The sequence below is a fragment of the Scomber scombrus genome, chromosome 6, assembly GCF_963691925.1.
Source record: "Scomber scombrus chromosome 6, fScoSco1.1, whole genome shotgun sequence".
Classification (NCBI taxonomy): domain Eukaryota; kingdom Metazoa; phylum Chordata; class Actinopteri; order Scombriformes; family Scombridae; genus Scomber; species Scomber scombrus.
Window position 1 is genome coordinate 33,548,296 of NC_084975.1, and position 12,057 is coordinate 33,560,352.

Sequence of the window (12,057 nt, forward strand, 5' to 3'; positions counted from 1 at the left end):
GGCCTAGGGTAGGGGTCCAAGAAAGTTTTTTGTGCGACCGGTCATGATACATTTGCATACCAAATTTTGTTCATGTAGGTGCATGTATGAGGCGGGGCTTCAACTTTTAATGGTCCAGGGGGTACTGTGGAGCCATTTTGCAACTTAAAATGGTCCCAGACCATATCAGAAATTAATATTTATGACTCTTGATGAATCTGCTAAATTTGGCGGGTGTAGGAGTTTGTCAGTATGTACAAAATGGGAAAAGGCATTAGGGGGCGCTACTGAGCTATTGTGCCACGCCCATGGTCGGTTGTGTTATCAAATTTAAGGACTCATGAATTTGAACCTATGTGCCAAATTTAGTGAGTCTGTGAACATTCAGTGTCGGAAAAATGAAAATCAGCGAACGCCATTCAACATGGCCGACTTCATGTTGGGTAAAAAAATTTCACAAAATTCATTTCCAGGTATACCAATGAGACCTATGACATTAAAAATTTCATGCACTTTGGACTAAAATATCAATTAGTTTTAGTCATAATTTAGTCATCTACATTGTTTTAGTTTTAGTCTAGTTTTAGTCGACTAAATATCATTGGGTTATAGTCGACTAAATCTACCGTAAGTTTAGTCGACTTAAATATAATAAAGTGTAATAGGTTTTTAAGTTTGTCCTTATGATTACTAGATGAAATTAATCTTATATTTAGCTGTTATGGAATGGTAGTAAGGTTTGAATGTGCAATACACAGACACAGATTTCAAGATAAGTTTTGAAACACAGACATATTTAAATGTATATATATATATATATATATATATATATATATATATATATATATATATATATATATATATATATATATATATATATTTATATTTATTCTGATTGTAGCTGCTACAAGGATTTCTGCCGAACGACATTTCATTGTATCTTGTGTGCAATGACAATAAAGCTTCCCACTTATCTTATATCTTTATTTACCTGGCTTGGCCTGGTTTTTTGATAAAAGAGTATCTCAATAACAATAATCCTGCAAATGCTTGAAGTGGAAACAGATTAAAGAATAAACTCCAGTGTGTCACTCTGTTATATTTTGTTTTCTGATTCACCATCTACTTAAAAATATGTTAATTGTGTGTCTGATCAACAAAAGAACCATAAACAACTTCTTCATTTTTCAGACAGATTTTTCTTTTCATGATGTTATTTCCCCAATTAAAAATAACATAAGTTGGAGTCTGTCTGTCAGAGACACATTTTAAACACATTTATATTTTTCATAATGTGTTGACATTTCCATGTGAGGCTGAACATTCCTGATCGTCGGGTTTGATATGAGTCTACTTAGTTTATTGTCATCATATCATATAATTTTTTTCCTGAAGCATTCAACCTAATAAACAATTTTCAGTATTTAAAAAAACACCCTAGTCATATTCAGGGTTATTAAATAATTCATTCACAATTAGAATATCAATAAATAGCCTACAGATGCAAATAATGAATAAATTACAAACGCATTCTGCCAGCAGGAATGGTTCATGCGTCTCTGAGCAGCACACGGTACACTAAGCAGGTTGTTATTTATGTGCAGGTGTTTGTTAAACAGATATATTATAATATAACAGTCTGCAAAGAGAAAACATTGCTGCTCTCTCAGTGATAACTGTGTAACTTTATTAGTATCAGCACAGTGAACATGTGTGGAGACACAAACTCCGTCAAAAGTCGCGACAGCTGTCAAAGCAGACTGACAGCTGATCAGCTGATCCATCATCAGAAACAGACGTCCCTTCATGTGACGTTTTGGAGGAAAGGTCGTCTCATTTCTTTAAAATCATATTTCCTCGTCTCCTCTCTTCGAGTGGAAAAGATTCAGTGAGGGAAAAGTGGATGCAATTTAAGAGAACTGAGAAGCATCCATAGCGTGGCTGCTAGTGCCAGTTGCACCATCTTCCCGGGGATAGGTTAAATGTGTGGTTCACCTCCTGACAGTGAAAGCAATTAATTCTGATTGGATCTCTTCCCAAGTTGTCCCGCATTTTCCTAACTCGTCTCTACCTTCTGATTGGATCTCGTCTCTGGCAAACACCTGAAAACATTTTTTACAAGAGGCTGCATTCATGTTCGTAACCACTAAACGGCCAAGCATTAGCATTAGCATTAGCTACTGTGTGGATTGTTTTTTCTGTGGCATTTCTGAGACCTTCCCTAACCTCCAGAATGGATGTGGTGACAAAGACAACCTTCTTAAAGGCACTGTATACACACCTCTTAACAAGGATATCAGAGCCATCAATGACATGTGTTTGTCTGTGTTCCCTGCAGAAGAGAGAGTCTACTTTTCAGCTGATTCAGTCCTGGAGGACAATCACAAGGATGCACTGCCTGTTGAGTTTCTAAACTCATTGAAACCCTCTGGGATGCCTGACCATCAAATGAAACTGAAATTAGGCGCTCCAGTCATGCTGCTTAGGAACCTGCAAGCAGGTTCACTTACCTTCATATACAAATAAACATAGTTCTCACTGCTCTAATCTATGAGCGTGTGTCTTCTGGCAAGTAAACATGCTGCAGCGCCCAACGCCCATTGGGCATTGTTTTAGTTGATTTAATTTGTGTATTTTTGAGTGAGCTGATGTGTGTTCACTCACCCCACAGAGCCATGAAAATAGAAAAGAACACAGTGGCGGGATTGTCGAACAGGTGACTAGCCCTGGCAGTTCCACAAGCAGTACTAAGCTTCCAGTAGCTGCACACTCTGTCACACAGAGGACACATGGTGATGTTGTTCTTTGGGTGGCAGATCTCCATACTGAAAAACAAAGGAACACAAAAATATACACATACACACACAATGAGCTAGTGAGATTAATTAATGTTTTGCTTGCAATGCAAAAAATAATTTTTGCTTTTATTGTATTTCAGGTATTTATATGTTGTGATGTATATATATGCTAAACATGTGCAGAGTTCCAAAACTTGAGGTGAACATATCTAGAAATGCTCACTGCAGGTCAAAAGCTAGCCATTATTATTTAAAAAAACAAAAATCCTTTAATGCCACTTACAGGTGAAATTGTATCAAATGCTGGCATCCCTAACTTTGGGGAATTTAGTTACCATGGAGTATCACATCTAAACGGTATTGCAGTTAGCCTATGGCAAATAGCCACAAGTTGGGGCAATTTGTGCCAAGGTTAGGGATAGGCATTGGTAAGATTATATTGATACCAATGCCATTATCGATTATGATTATCAGTCCGATTATTTTTGTGTGGAAAAAAAGTGGGCCTATACAGGGTTACAGTGACAACACAACTGTTTGATTATCTCCAGTTTTGCAATGACCTTGCATACTGATCAATATATGAAACATAACTGATAGGTAAGATAAATGGTCCACAGCCAAAAGTTAACTGCATTATTAATGTTAACGTTGTATATCCAGCAATGGAGAGCAGCCTGTCTGCTACACCATTAGCCTGGGGAAAGTCATTGCTGTTCTACAAGCTGAGTGGTTAAAGTTATTTTCCTCACCGCAGAGTTGGTTTACACTGTTTAATACTGCAGTGTAAGTTTGCTAACTTTAGCCTTTAAATGATGGCGTAAAAAAGTTCACAGTAAACTTCACGTCTATCTCACGAGGGTAATTATTTAGTAATAAAAACTACAACCACCGCCATTCTTGGAAATAAACTTGTTGAGAGTCTGGAGGCTGCACTGCCCTCACAGATGAGTTCCGCCTTTTCCGTTAGTCAACACCACAAGCCAGGGCCAGCCCAAGGCATAAGCGAACTAAGCAGTTGCTTAGGGCCCTGTGACCACTAGGGGGCCCCCAAGAGCAATTAACTTAAAAAATGCCAATTCCATGTGTGAGTGATGATGATTCATATATTATCAAATGTACGTTCTTGTACAAAAAAAACAACAACAATATTATGTTAACAGAGTGTAGTTTCCTACTGCCTCTCAGCTCGAAATGTCAGAGCTCCACTAATAACGTGTGCAGTGCATCCAACCGTGCAGTGCACACTGAGCATCTAGGAGCTAGGAGCAGGTGAATAATGTAACAAAAAAGGACATACCCTTCAGGGGCAGAAAAACGAAAAAGGAAGAAAGAGCAAGAGGAGGAAACACGACGAGAAAAAGGTATGTCTTGGTAATGTTACATTTGGTGTCAAGGAAAGTTTGAAAAGTTTCCTCAAATTAGGAAAGTCCCTAATTATTGTTGATATTTTGTTCCAACTACGTTATCCTATAATAGCAAATTATCTAGCTAACGTTTTTGTGTTTGTGTAATACTTTGAATAAGTTGATTCTCAGTTTTATTCTGGGTCACTTTTTGGCATCTAAACAACGTTTTTGATAACAACTTTGGTAGCAAATGTTTAATAACTAACGTTAATTACAAATGCGGTGACGTTTGCTAGCAATATGGTTTTGCATTAATGAATTAACTTAGTTAACTTATAGTTTGAGGTATGTTGTTTGCAATTGTTTGCTGCAGAGCACAGTCATTTATGTGAGTAAATAAACATGTTCCTTTTACATCAACTCCCTATTATGCTCCTACGTTATATGAAACTTCCCCAGGAGCACTGTTAAAGTATTTTGGAGGAGGCACTGACTCAGCCCAGGAGCTTCAGGTGATCGAAAAACTGTTACCATATATATTTAATTACTAGTCAAATTATCTCATTAAGATGTAATAATATAAGATATAATCATATGACAAGGGACATGTTTTTAGACAAATGCATATTATTTCAAAACTTCTCAAGCCATTTTCAGTTGTTCCACTGGCAGTTTGTTTTCTTATTACAAGCTATAGCTGTACTTTTTTATTTAGAAAATAAGCTGCATAATTTTCAAGTGTAATATGACTATAACATGGCTAGCTTTTATGTTGTTGTTCTTCATCTTAGGTCCATCTCCATCCTCTGCTCCATCCACTGTGCCCACTGTCCCTTCTGTGTCTTCTGCAACCTCAGCTGTACCTGGTAAGTTAACAACAAAACAGCCTTTATAATTGCTCAGTGTACTGCAGAATATTCTGAGATGAACAATTTTGTCCAAAAATATTAATTTAATTTCCCTATAGGTCCTTCATCTTTGGTCATCGAGACTGATGTTTCATCTACTTCTTCAGCATCCAGTTTGCAGCAGGGATCAGCAGCTCCGCCAGTAGACCCAGCTGAGTGTCCCTCTTTCCTGTCAGACTACTTTATATTTTATTTATAAACCATTTGTGTTACCTTGTTTCAGGTGCCCCTGTTGATTTACATCATTATTTAAGTATTTGTCTGATATTTTTTAAATTAATTGTATTTAATACTGTCTGTTTTTGTACATTTACTGTTGCAGTTTATTTAAAACAAAAAATAATAAAGCAGATTGTGTTTACAGTAAATGATTGGTTTATTTTGTTACTTTTAGTTGCCCTAGATGACATTCAGTATCCCACTTAGTACTATATCACTTTGAATATTAAGTGCAATCAACCCCAGGCTGCTCTTGTAGCTGAATTTGCTACCATTTCAGATTAAAAACCATATATTGGTAAAACATGCCGGGCTGCTCTTTGAGGTTTTATGTATTGATTCTATGTGCGGCCAGTAGGGGGAGTTGCTGGCTTTGCCAAATATTAATTGAAAGATTTTTCTGTAAATTTGCAAATCTGGTGTCTGATTCCATGGCATTAATCACTGTGGTTTACAATCTAACTACAACAACAAGTTCTCACATTTAGTTTTAAAAGTGTATTCGTAATACGTTCATAGTAGGTGCGTGAATGATCAATAATCTTTCTTATTTGCAGTAATAGAGGGCCCCAAAATCAAATTTTGCTTAGTGCTCCATGGAGGCTTGGGCCGGCCCTGCCACAAGCATAGGCATGTGCAAAGAGCACTTGTGCATGGCAAGCTACAATCTTCGGCATAAAAAGCGGCATAAAGAGCGACAGAAAACTCTGACTCCAACTTCACTCCACCTGCACGCTGCACCCAAGATGGTGGACGGACAGGACGAAACAGAGAAACTCCTGAACAAACTTCTGGATGCTATTAAAGAAACCAAAGAGGACCTAACAGAACATATTGACAAGAAAACAAATGACATACAAGCTAAATTAACGAAATTAGAGTCTTCACTCGCGACGTTGTCGGAAGAGGTCCAGGAAATGGAAACACGAGTCAGTGCTAACGAAGACGATATCAAAGATACCCGCGACCGTGTTAGCAAGATGGAGAAACTGATCGAGCATCTCAAAGGCAAAGCTGACGACCTAGAGAACCGCAGCAGAAGATCAAACATCAGGATCCTGAATGTACCTGACCAGGCAGAAGGTCGGGATGCCGTAACATTTTTGGAAAGGTTAATACCGCAAGCCCTGGGCAGTGACAACTTCTCCTCACCTGTTACCCTGGAAAGAGCGCAACGCGTCGGGAAGAAATCGGACGGACCGCGGCCTCTCATCGCCAAGTTTCTGAACTTCAGGGACAAAGAGAAGGTCCTCTGACTTGCCAGAAGCAAAGGAGAGGTGACATATGAGAATAGAGGATATCATTCTATACAGATTACAGCGCAGACCTGCAGCGCAGGAGAAACAAGTTCCTTGGTGTGAAAAATATGCTGCGAGAGAAAGAAGTGGAGTATGCGCTGATATACCCAGCCCAGCTGCGCATTAAGCATCAGGAATCCGTCAAGTTCTTCTCCACTCCATCCGAAGCAGAAAGTTTTCTGAAAGAGCTGCCGAGTGAGTAATACTAACTAATGTGACTGCTGTACACAGGCTAGCGTTATACACATTTATGAGAAAGGTTATTATTAGAATAAGGACTCACGGTTAAGTTGAGAGAGTTGAGCGGCACAAAGAAAGACACTGCTCTAAGATCATGCTGTGACATATTGCTCCTCTTCTCTTCAAATGTTCAAATAATTAGGACCAAGATTGAGGATAAGCCTGCATTTGATCACTGATACATGGCCAATTGTTCTATTAACGGCCTATATGGTTACATTTATAACACTGTAAGAAACTTTGTCATACAATGTCATACATTGCACCCCAATGGCACAGACTGATTATATCTTATTTTACAAACTTCTCTCAATCTTATCTTTAACATTTCTAAACGTATAATGTTATGAGTGGCCAGTTTTGATTTCAGCAGCTGCTGGGGCCATCACTGTGGTTTAAGAAAGTTACCTACCTAATGTGGTTTAGTTACAGGGATTTTACTAAGCAGGTTTTTAGATTAGAGTTTTGGGGTTATGTATGGTCTCTCACTAAAGCTAGAGCTTTTAATTACATAAATGTACATACTACTGTCTGGTCCAGGTTGAGTTGTATCATTTCATCCATGTTGATTGTCTATAACATTTATACCCAGAGTTTACACTATGGGTAAATTAATCTTGGAATATTAAAGGGGTCAACTCACCAATTAAGAGAAAAAATGTTGACATACTTAAAGAGACAGAGGGTAGATATCGCCTTTATTCAAGAGAGCCACTTAACTGATGCCGAACATTTGAAATTGCGTAGGGACTGGGTGGGTAACGTTTTTTACTCCTACTACTCCTCAAGAGCAAGAGGTGTTGCCCTGCTCATTAATAAAAGCCTTAACTTTGAATTAAATTCTGTTGAAAAAGACAAAAATGGGAGATTTTTACTTGTAGATTGCTTACTAAATATGAACAGAATATTTTTGGTCAATATATATGGGCCTAATTACGATGACCCATTATTCTTCAACAATCTGATTATGAAACTGGCTACAATTGGGGGCCAGCTTATTCTGGGAGGAGACTTAAACTTGGTCTTAAATCCTTTATTGGACGGATCATCACCAAAAACAACCTACCTATCAAAAGCAGCCACAACATTAAAACAAGGTATGAGAGACATAGGTTTAATTCATTCATCCAAAAGAGAGGGATTTTTCTTTTTTTTCAGAAGCTCATAAGACACAATCCAGAATTGACATGTTCCTGGTATCACAAGATATGACGTCCACAGTAAAAGAATGCTCTTATTTAGCTGCGACCTTCTCGGATCATAATCCCATTATGCTCACTTGGATGATTAATACATCACAGCCCACAACCCGTAGGTGGAGGTTCAAAAATTACATGTTAAAAGATCCCGAATTTATTTCATATATGACTACATATATAGAAATATTTCTTGAAGCCAATTCAAACTCTGCCTCACATACTAATATTTGGGAAGCACTTAAAGCCTATATGAGAGGGCATGTCTTATCATATAGTGCACATAAGGTTAAAAAAATTAGAGAAACACTGACTAAATTGGAAAATGATATTAAGAAATTGGAGCAAGAATACGTCACCACCAAAAATGAAGAACATCTCAATGCCCTAACTAAAACAAGGATACTATATAATAATCTGTGCACCAACAAAGAGGAAGCAACTATGGCCAGGACAAGGTACCACTACTACGAATTTGGGAACAAAACAGGCAAATTAAGAAGGAAGCATCTGATAAATTTATTGATTCAATATTAACAGAGGATGGTAGACACCTTGACGATTCAGCATCCATAAACTCAGAATTCAAACAATTTTATGAAGAATTATATAAAACTGGGCAGGACGGTGATAATAGTGGAGCGAGAAGGTTTATGGATGGTATAACTCTTCCCAAATTACAAGATGATGATAGAAAACTACTCGATGCAGATATATCAGAGATGGAGGTATTCCAAGCTATTAACTCCTTACAAAATAACAAGACACCCGGGCCAGATGGCTTCCCCATTGAGTATTATAAGGCATTTTCAAAAAAGCTATTAACCCCCCTCACGAACATGATTAAAGAAGCACTTGAAAATCAAAAATTGCCAGACTCATTGGAAATCGCAACGATCACACTGCTCCCAAAACCAGGCAAGGACAAACAGAAATGTGACTCATACTGACCCCTTAGCCTCTTAAACGCAGACTATAAGATATTATCCAAACGAATTGCTTGTAGACTGGAAGATGTTATACCAAAGATAGTCCACGCTGACCAAACAGGGTTCGTAAAAAACAGGCATGGGGCAGATAATGTGCAGCGACTGCTCCACATACTGAGCACCGCCCTGCTCTTTGCACTCGCGATAGAGCCATTATCCGTCGCCATCCGATCCAATATGTCCATAACCGGAATTAAATTTGGCACAAGTGAACATAAACTTTCCTTATATGCGGATGATCTCATGTTATACATAACTGACCCACACACATCAGTCCCCCCATTAATTTAATGTCTAAAAGAATACAGTGCAGTTTCGGGGTATAAATTAAATTACACTAAAAGTGAGATTCTACCACTAAATATACAGGATAGCAATATTAGTCTCACTGACCCATTAAAATGGTGCAACAGCGGCTTTAAATATTCGGGTATAGAAATTTGAAAATCAGACGGGCATATATTTAAATATAACTATTAAAAAACTGCTGGAACAAACCAAACCTGACCTTCAAAGATGGAAGGATCTTCCACTGTCTCTCATAGGCAGGATTAATACCATCAAAATGAATATTCTGCCTAAGTTTATTTACCTGTTTCAGTGTCTCCCTATAAAAGTTGCCAATAGTTTCTTTAAAGAACTTAACAGAATTATTACCCCTTTTTTGTGGCAAAAGAAGAACCCTAGGGTCAAACTCAGTTCTCTGCAGGCCCTATATTCAAGGGGAGGGCTTAACTTGCCAAATTTGAGGAATTATTATCTCGCCTCTCAGTTCAGAACAATTTGGATTTGGCTGCATGCAGAGAAAAGTGAGGCCAGATGGGTATCAATAGAACAATATGAGATGGGACGTGTACCTAAAATATGTCCCGTTTATAGGCACAAAAAAATGTTTGGCCGCAGTCAGAAGCAATCCTATAATACTGAACACATTTGCCGCTTAGCAAGAATCTCATACACTTCTGGATCTAAATATATCATTTCTTGGGAGGACCCCTTTGTGGGGTAACCCTAACCTCTCACCCCACATCGCTGACACAAGACTACTAAGATGGAAAGATAAAAAGATTCAAACGGTTGCTGATTTATACATTAATGATACATTTGCCAACAACTAAAAGAGAAATTCAACCCTCCTGAACAGTTTTTTTTTTTTAATTCCTACAAGTTAGAAACTGGGTTAAAGGGAATACTAAAGAAATATTTCCAAATATTCCAAAAGAAACTCCTCTTGAAATCCATTTATGTGACCCAGGCCGAACGACTAAAGGACTAATATCCTCTATATATATGCTATCATCAATGACAAGTTTGCCATTGATGCCTGTTTATGATAAAATGTCTACAAGAGGAAAATGGGAAACGGACCTGGGCTTTATTTATGACCAAGAGGAATGGCGTCATCTATTGGAACAGGCACAGATTATGTTGATCTCAACAAAACACAGACACATTCAATTCAATATATTTCATAGGACATATTACACTCCTTACAGGCTACATACGATTGCCAACAACATTTCCCCCAAGTGTCAGAGATGTAAAGTGACAGACGGTGATCTCATACATATGCTCTGGAATTGCCCTGTGATAGAAGAATTTTGGAAACGGGTTATTGATTTAACTTCAAAGGTAATAGGAATTTAAATTGTGCAGGATCCTAAACTATGGATTCTGGGAGACACCAGCTTGATTAATGTGAACTACTATAAGAGGTACTTTATTTTACTGGCCAGTACTGCAGTGAAAAAATGCATTCTCATCAACTGGAAATCTGAATATTCGCCATCACTGAGACACTGGATAAATGAGCTTGTATCTTACTGCACACCTGAAAAGATATTGTATAATGTGAGAAAGAAACCTGCAACTTTTCAGGAAATTTGGGGCACCTTTATCAACATTCTACCTTCTTTGTGATGTGACTTTTCCTGGACCGACTCCAGCTTAACCCTCTGTACTGCATGGAGTATCTTATCAGAATTCCCTCATTGATGTAATGTATGCAGAGGGGTGCGTGTACACAGATTGTGTAGGTATGTAAACGGAAGGAAACTGAGGACCATACAAGGGAGGAGGGTGGGGGGTGGGATGGGGAAAACCACTGTACATTTTTTGTTTTGTTTTGTTACTGTAATTGTTACAATACTTCCTATGCCTGGTATGTTTGTGGGTTTGTACAACTGGGTGAGTGCGTGACTTACACCACTGTCATTGTTCTAGATACATGTATACCTGGTGATGTATCCTTGTTGTGTTTGGAACTATAGATGTCCTGCTTACTGTCTGTTCTTTCTTTCGTATTACTATTATTTATTTTATTTATTTTTATTTTTATTTTAAATTTACTTATTTTATTTATTTATGTATATATGTATGTATGTATATAAATATATATATGTATGTATATATATATGTATATATATAAATATATTTATTTGTTTTTATTTTAATGGAAGTTGATGGCATATATTCTTATAGATACATGCTTTTTTTTCTCTTCTTTTCCTTGGAAACGGACAGACTCGAAAAGCTGTTATTTTATTTTGTTTTTCATTGCACAAGCTGGAAGTGCTTGATGTTGTACACCACAAATATGCTGTAATAATGAATATCTGTTAATAAAAAAAATCTTTAAAAAAAAAAAAAAAGAAAGGAAAGAGCCTGCTAGCAAGGTGTGGAACTTTACCGCTGTCAAAGCTGCTGAAAGCCTGAGTATGCGATACAAAAACTACAGAAAGTAAATTACTTCAAAAGCGACTGAAAAAGGACATTAAGTAGGGATTAAACAATTTCAAAACCAAGATAAATGTCCTGCCTATCCACCTAAATTAGGGCAGATTGCTGTGTTCCCCCTCAACATATTTTGTCGAACCTACCATGTGATAATTTCTATGTTGTGAACTGTGCCCAGTGTAGTGCTATGATTACAAGTGATACAAGTTTGTTTTTTTTACATCTTCATACTGGTAAAAAGTTCAACATTAAGAACAGGATCATTTGCAGAACCAAATATGTTGTGTATCCTTTGAAATGCCCTTTTGGGTTAGCATTTAGGGGTACAATTAAACATGAGTTAAA

The 12,057-nt window shown here is 37.5% G+C and overlaps 1 protein-coding gene across 1 annotated transcript in view; it reads right to left on the reverse strand.

The window, feature by feature from the left end:
* The window catches only part of LOC133982539 (anoctamin-1-like), a 205,529-nt gene that overhangs the window by 78,408 nt on the left and 115,064 nt on the right, over positions 1-12,057 (reverse strand). The window contains exon 11 of the mRNA XM_062421594.1: positions 2,644-2,804. Within this exon, the coding sequence (XP_062277578.1) occupies positions 2,644-2,804 (161 nt within the window). The remainder of the gene's footprint in view (positions 1-2,643; positions 2,805-12,057) is intronic.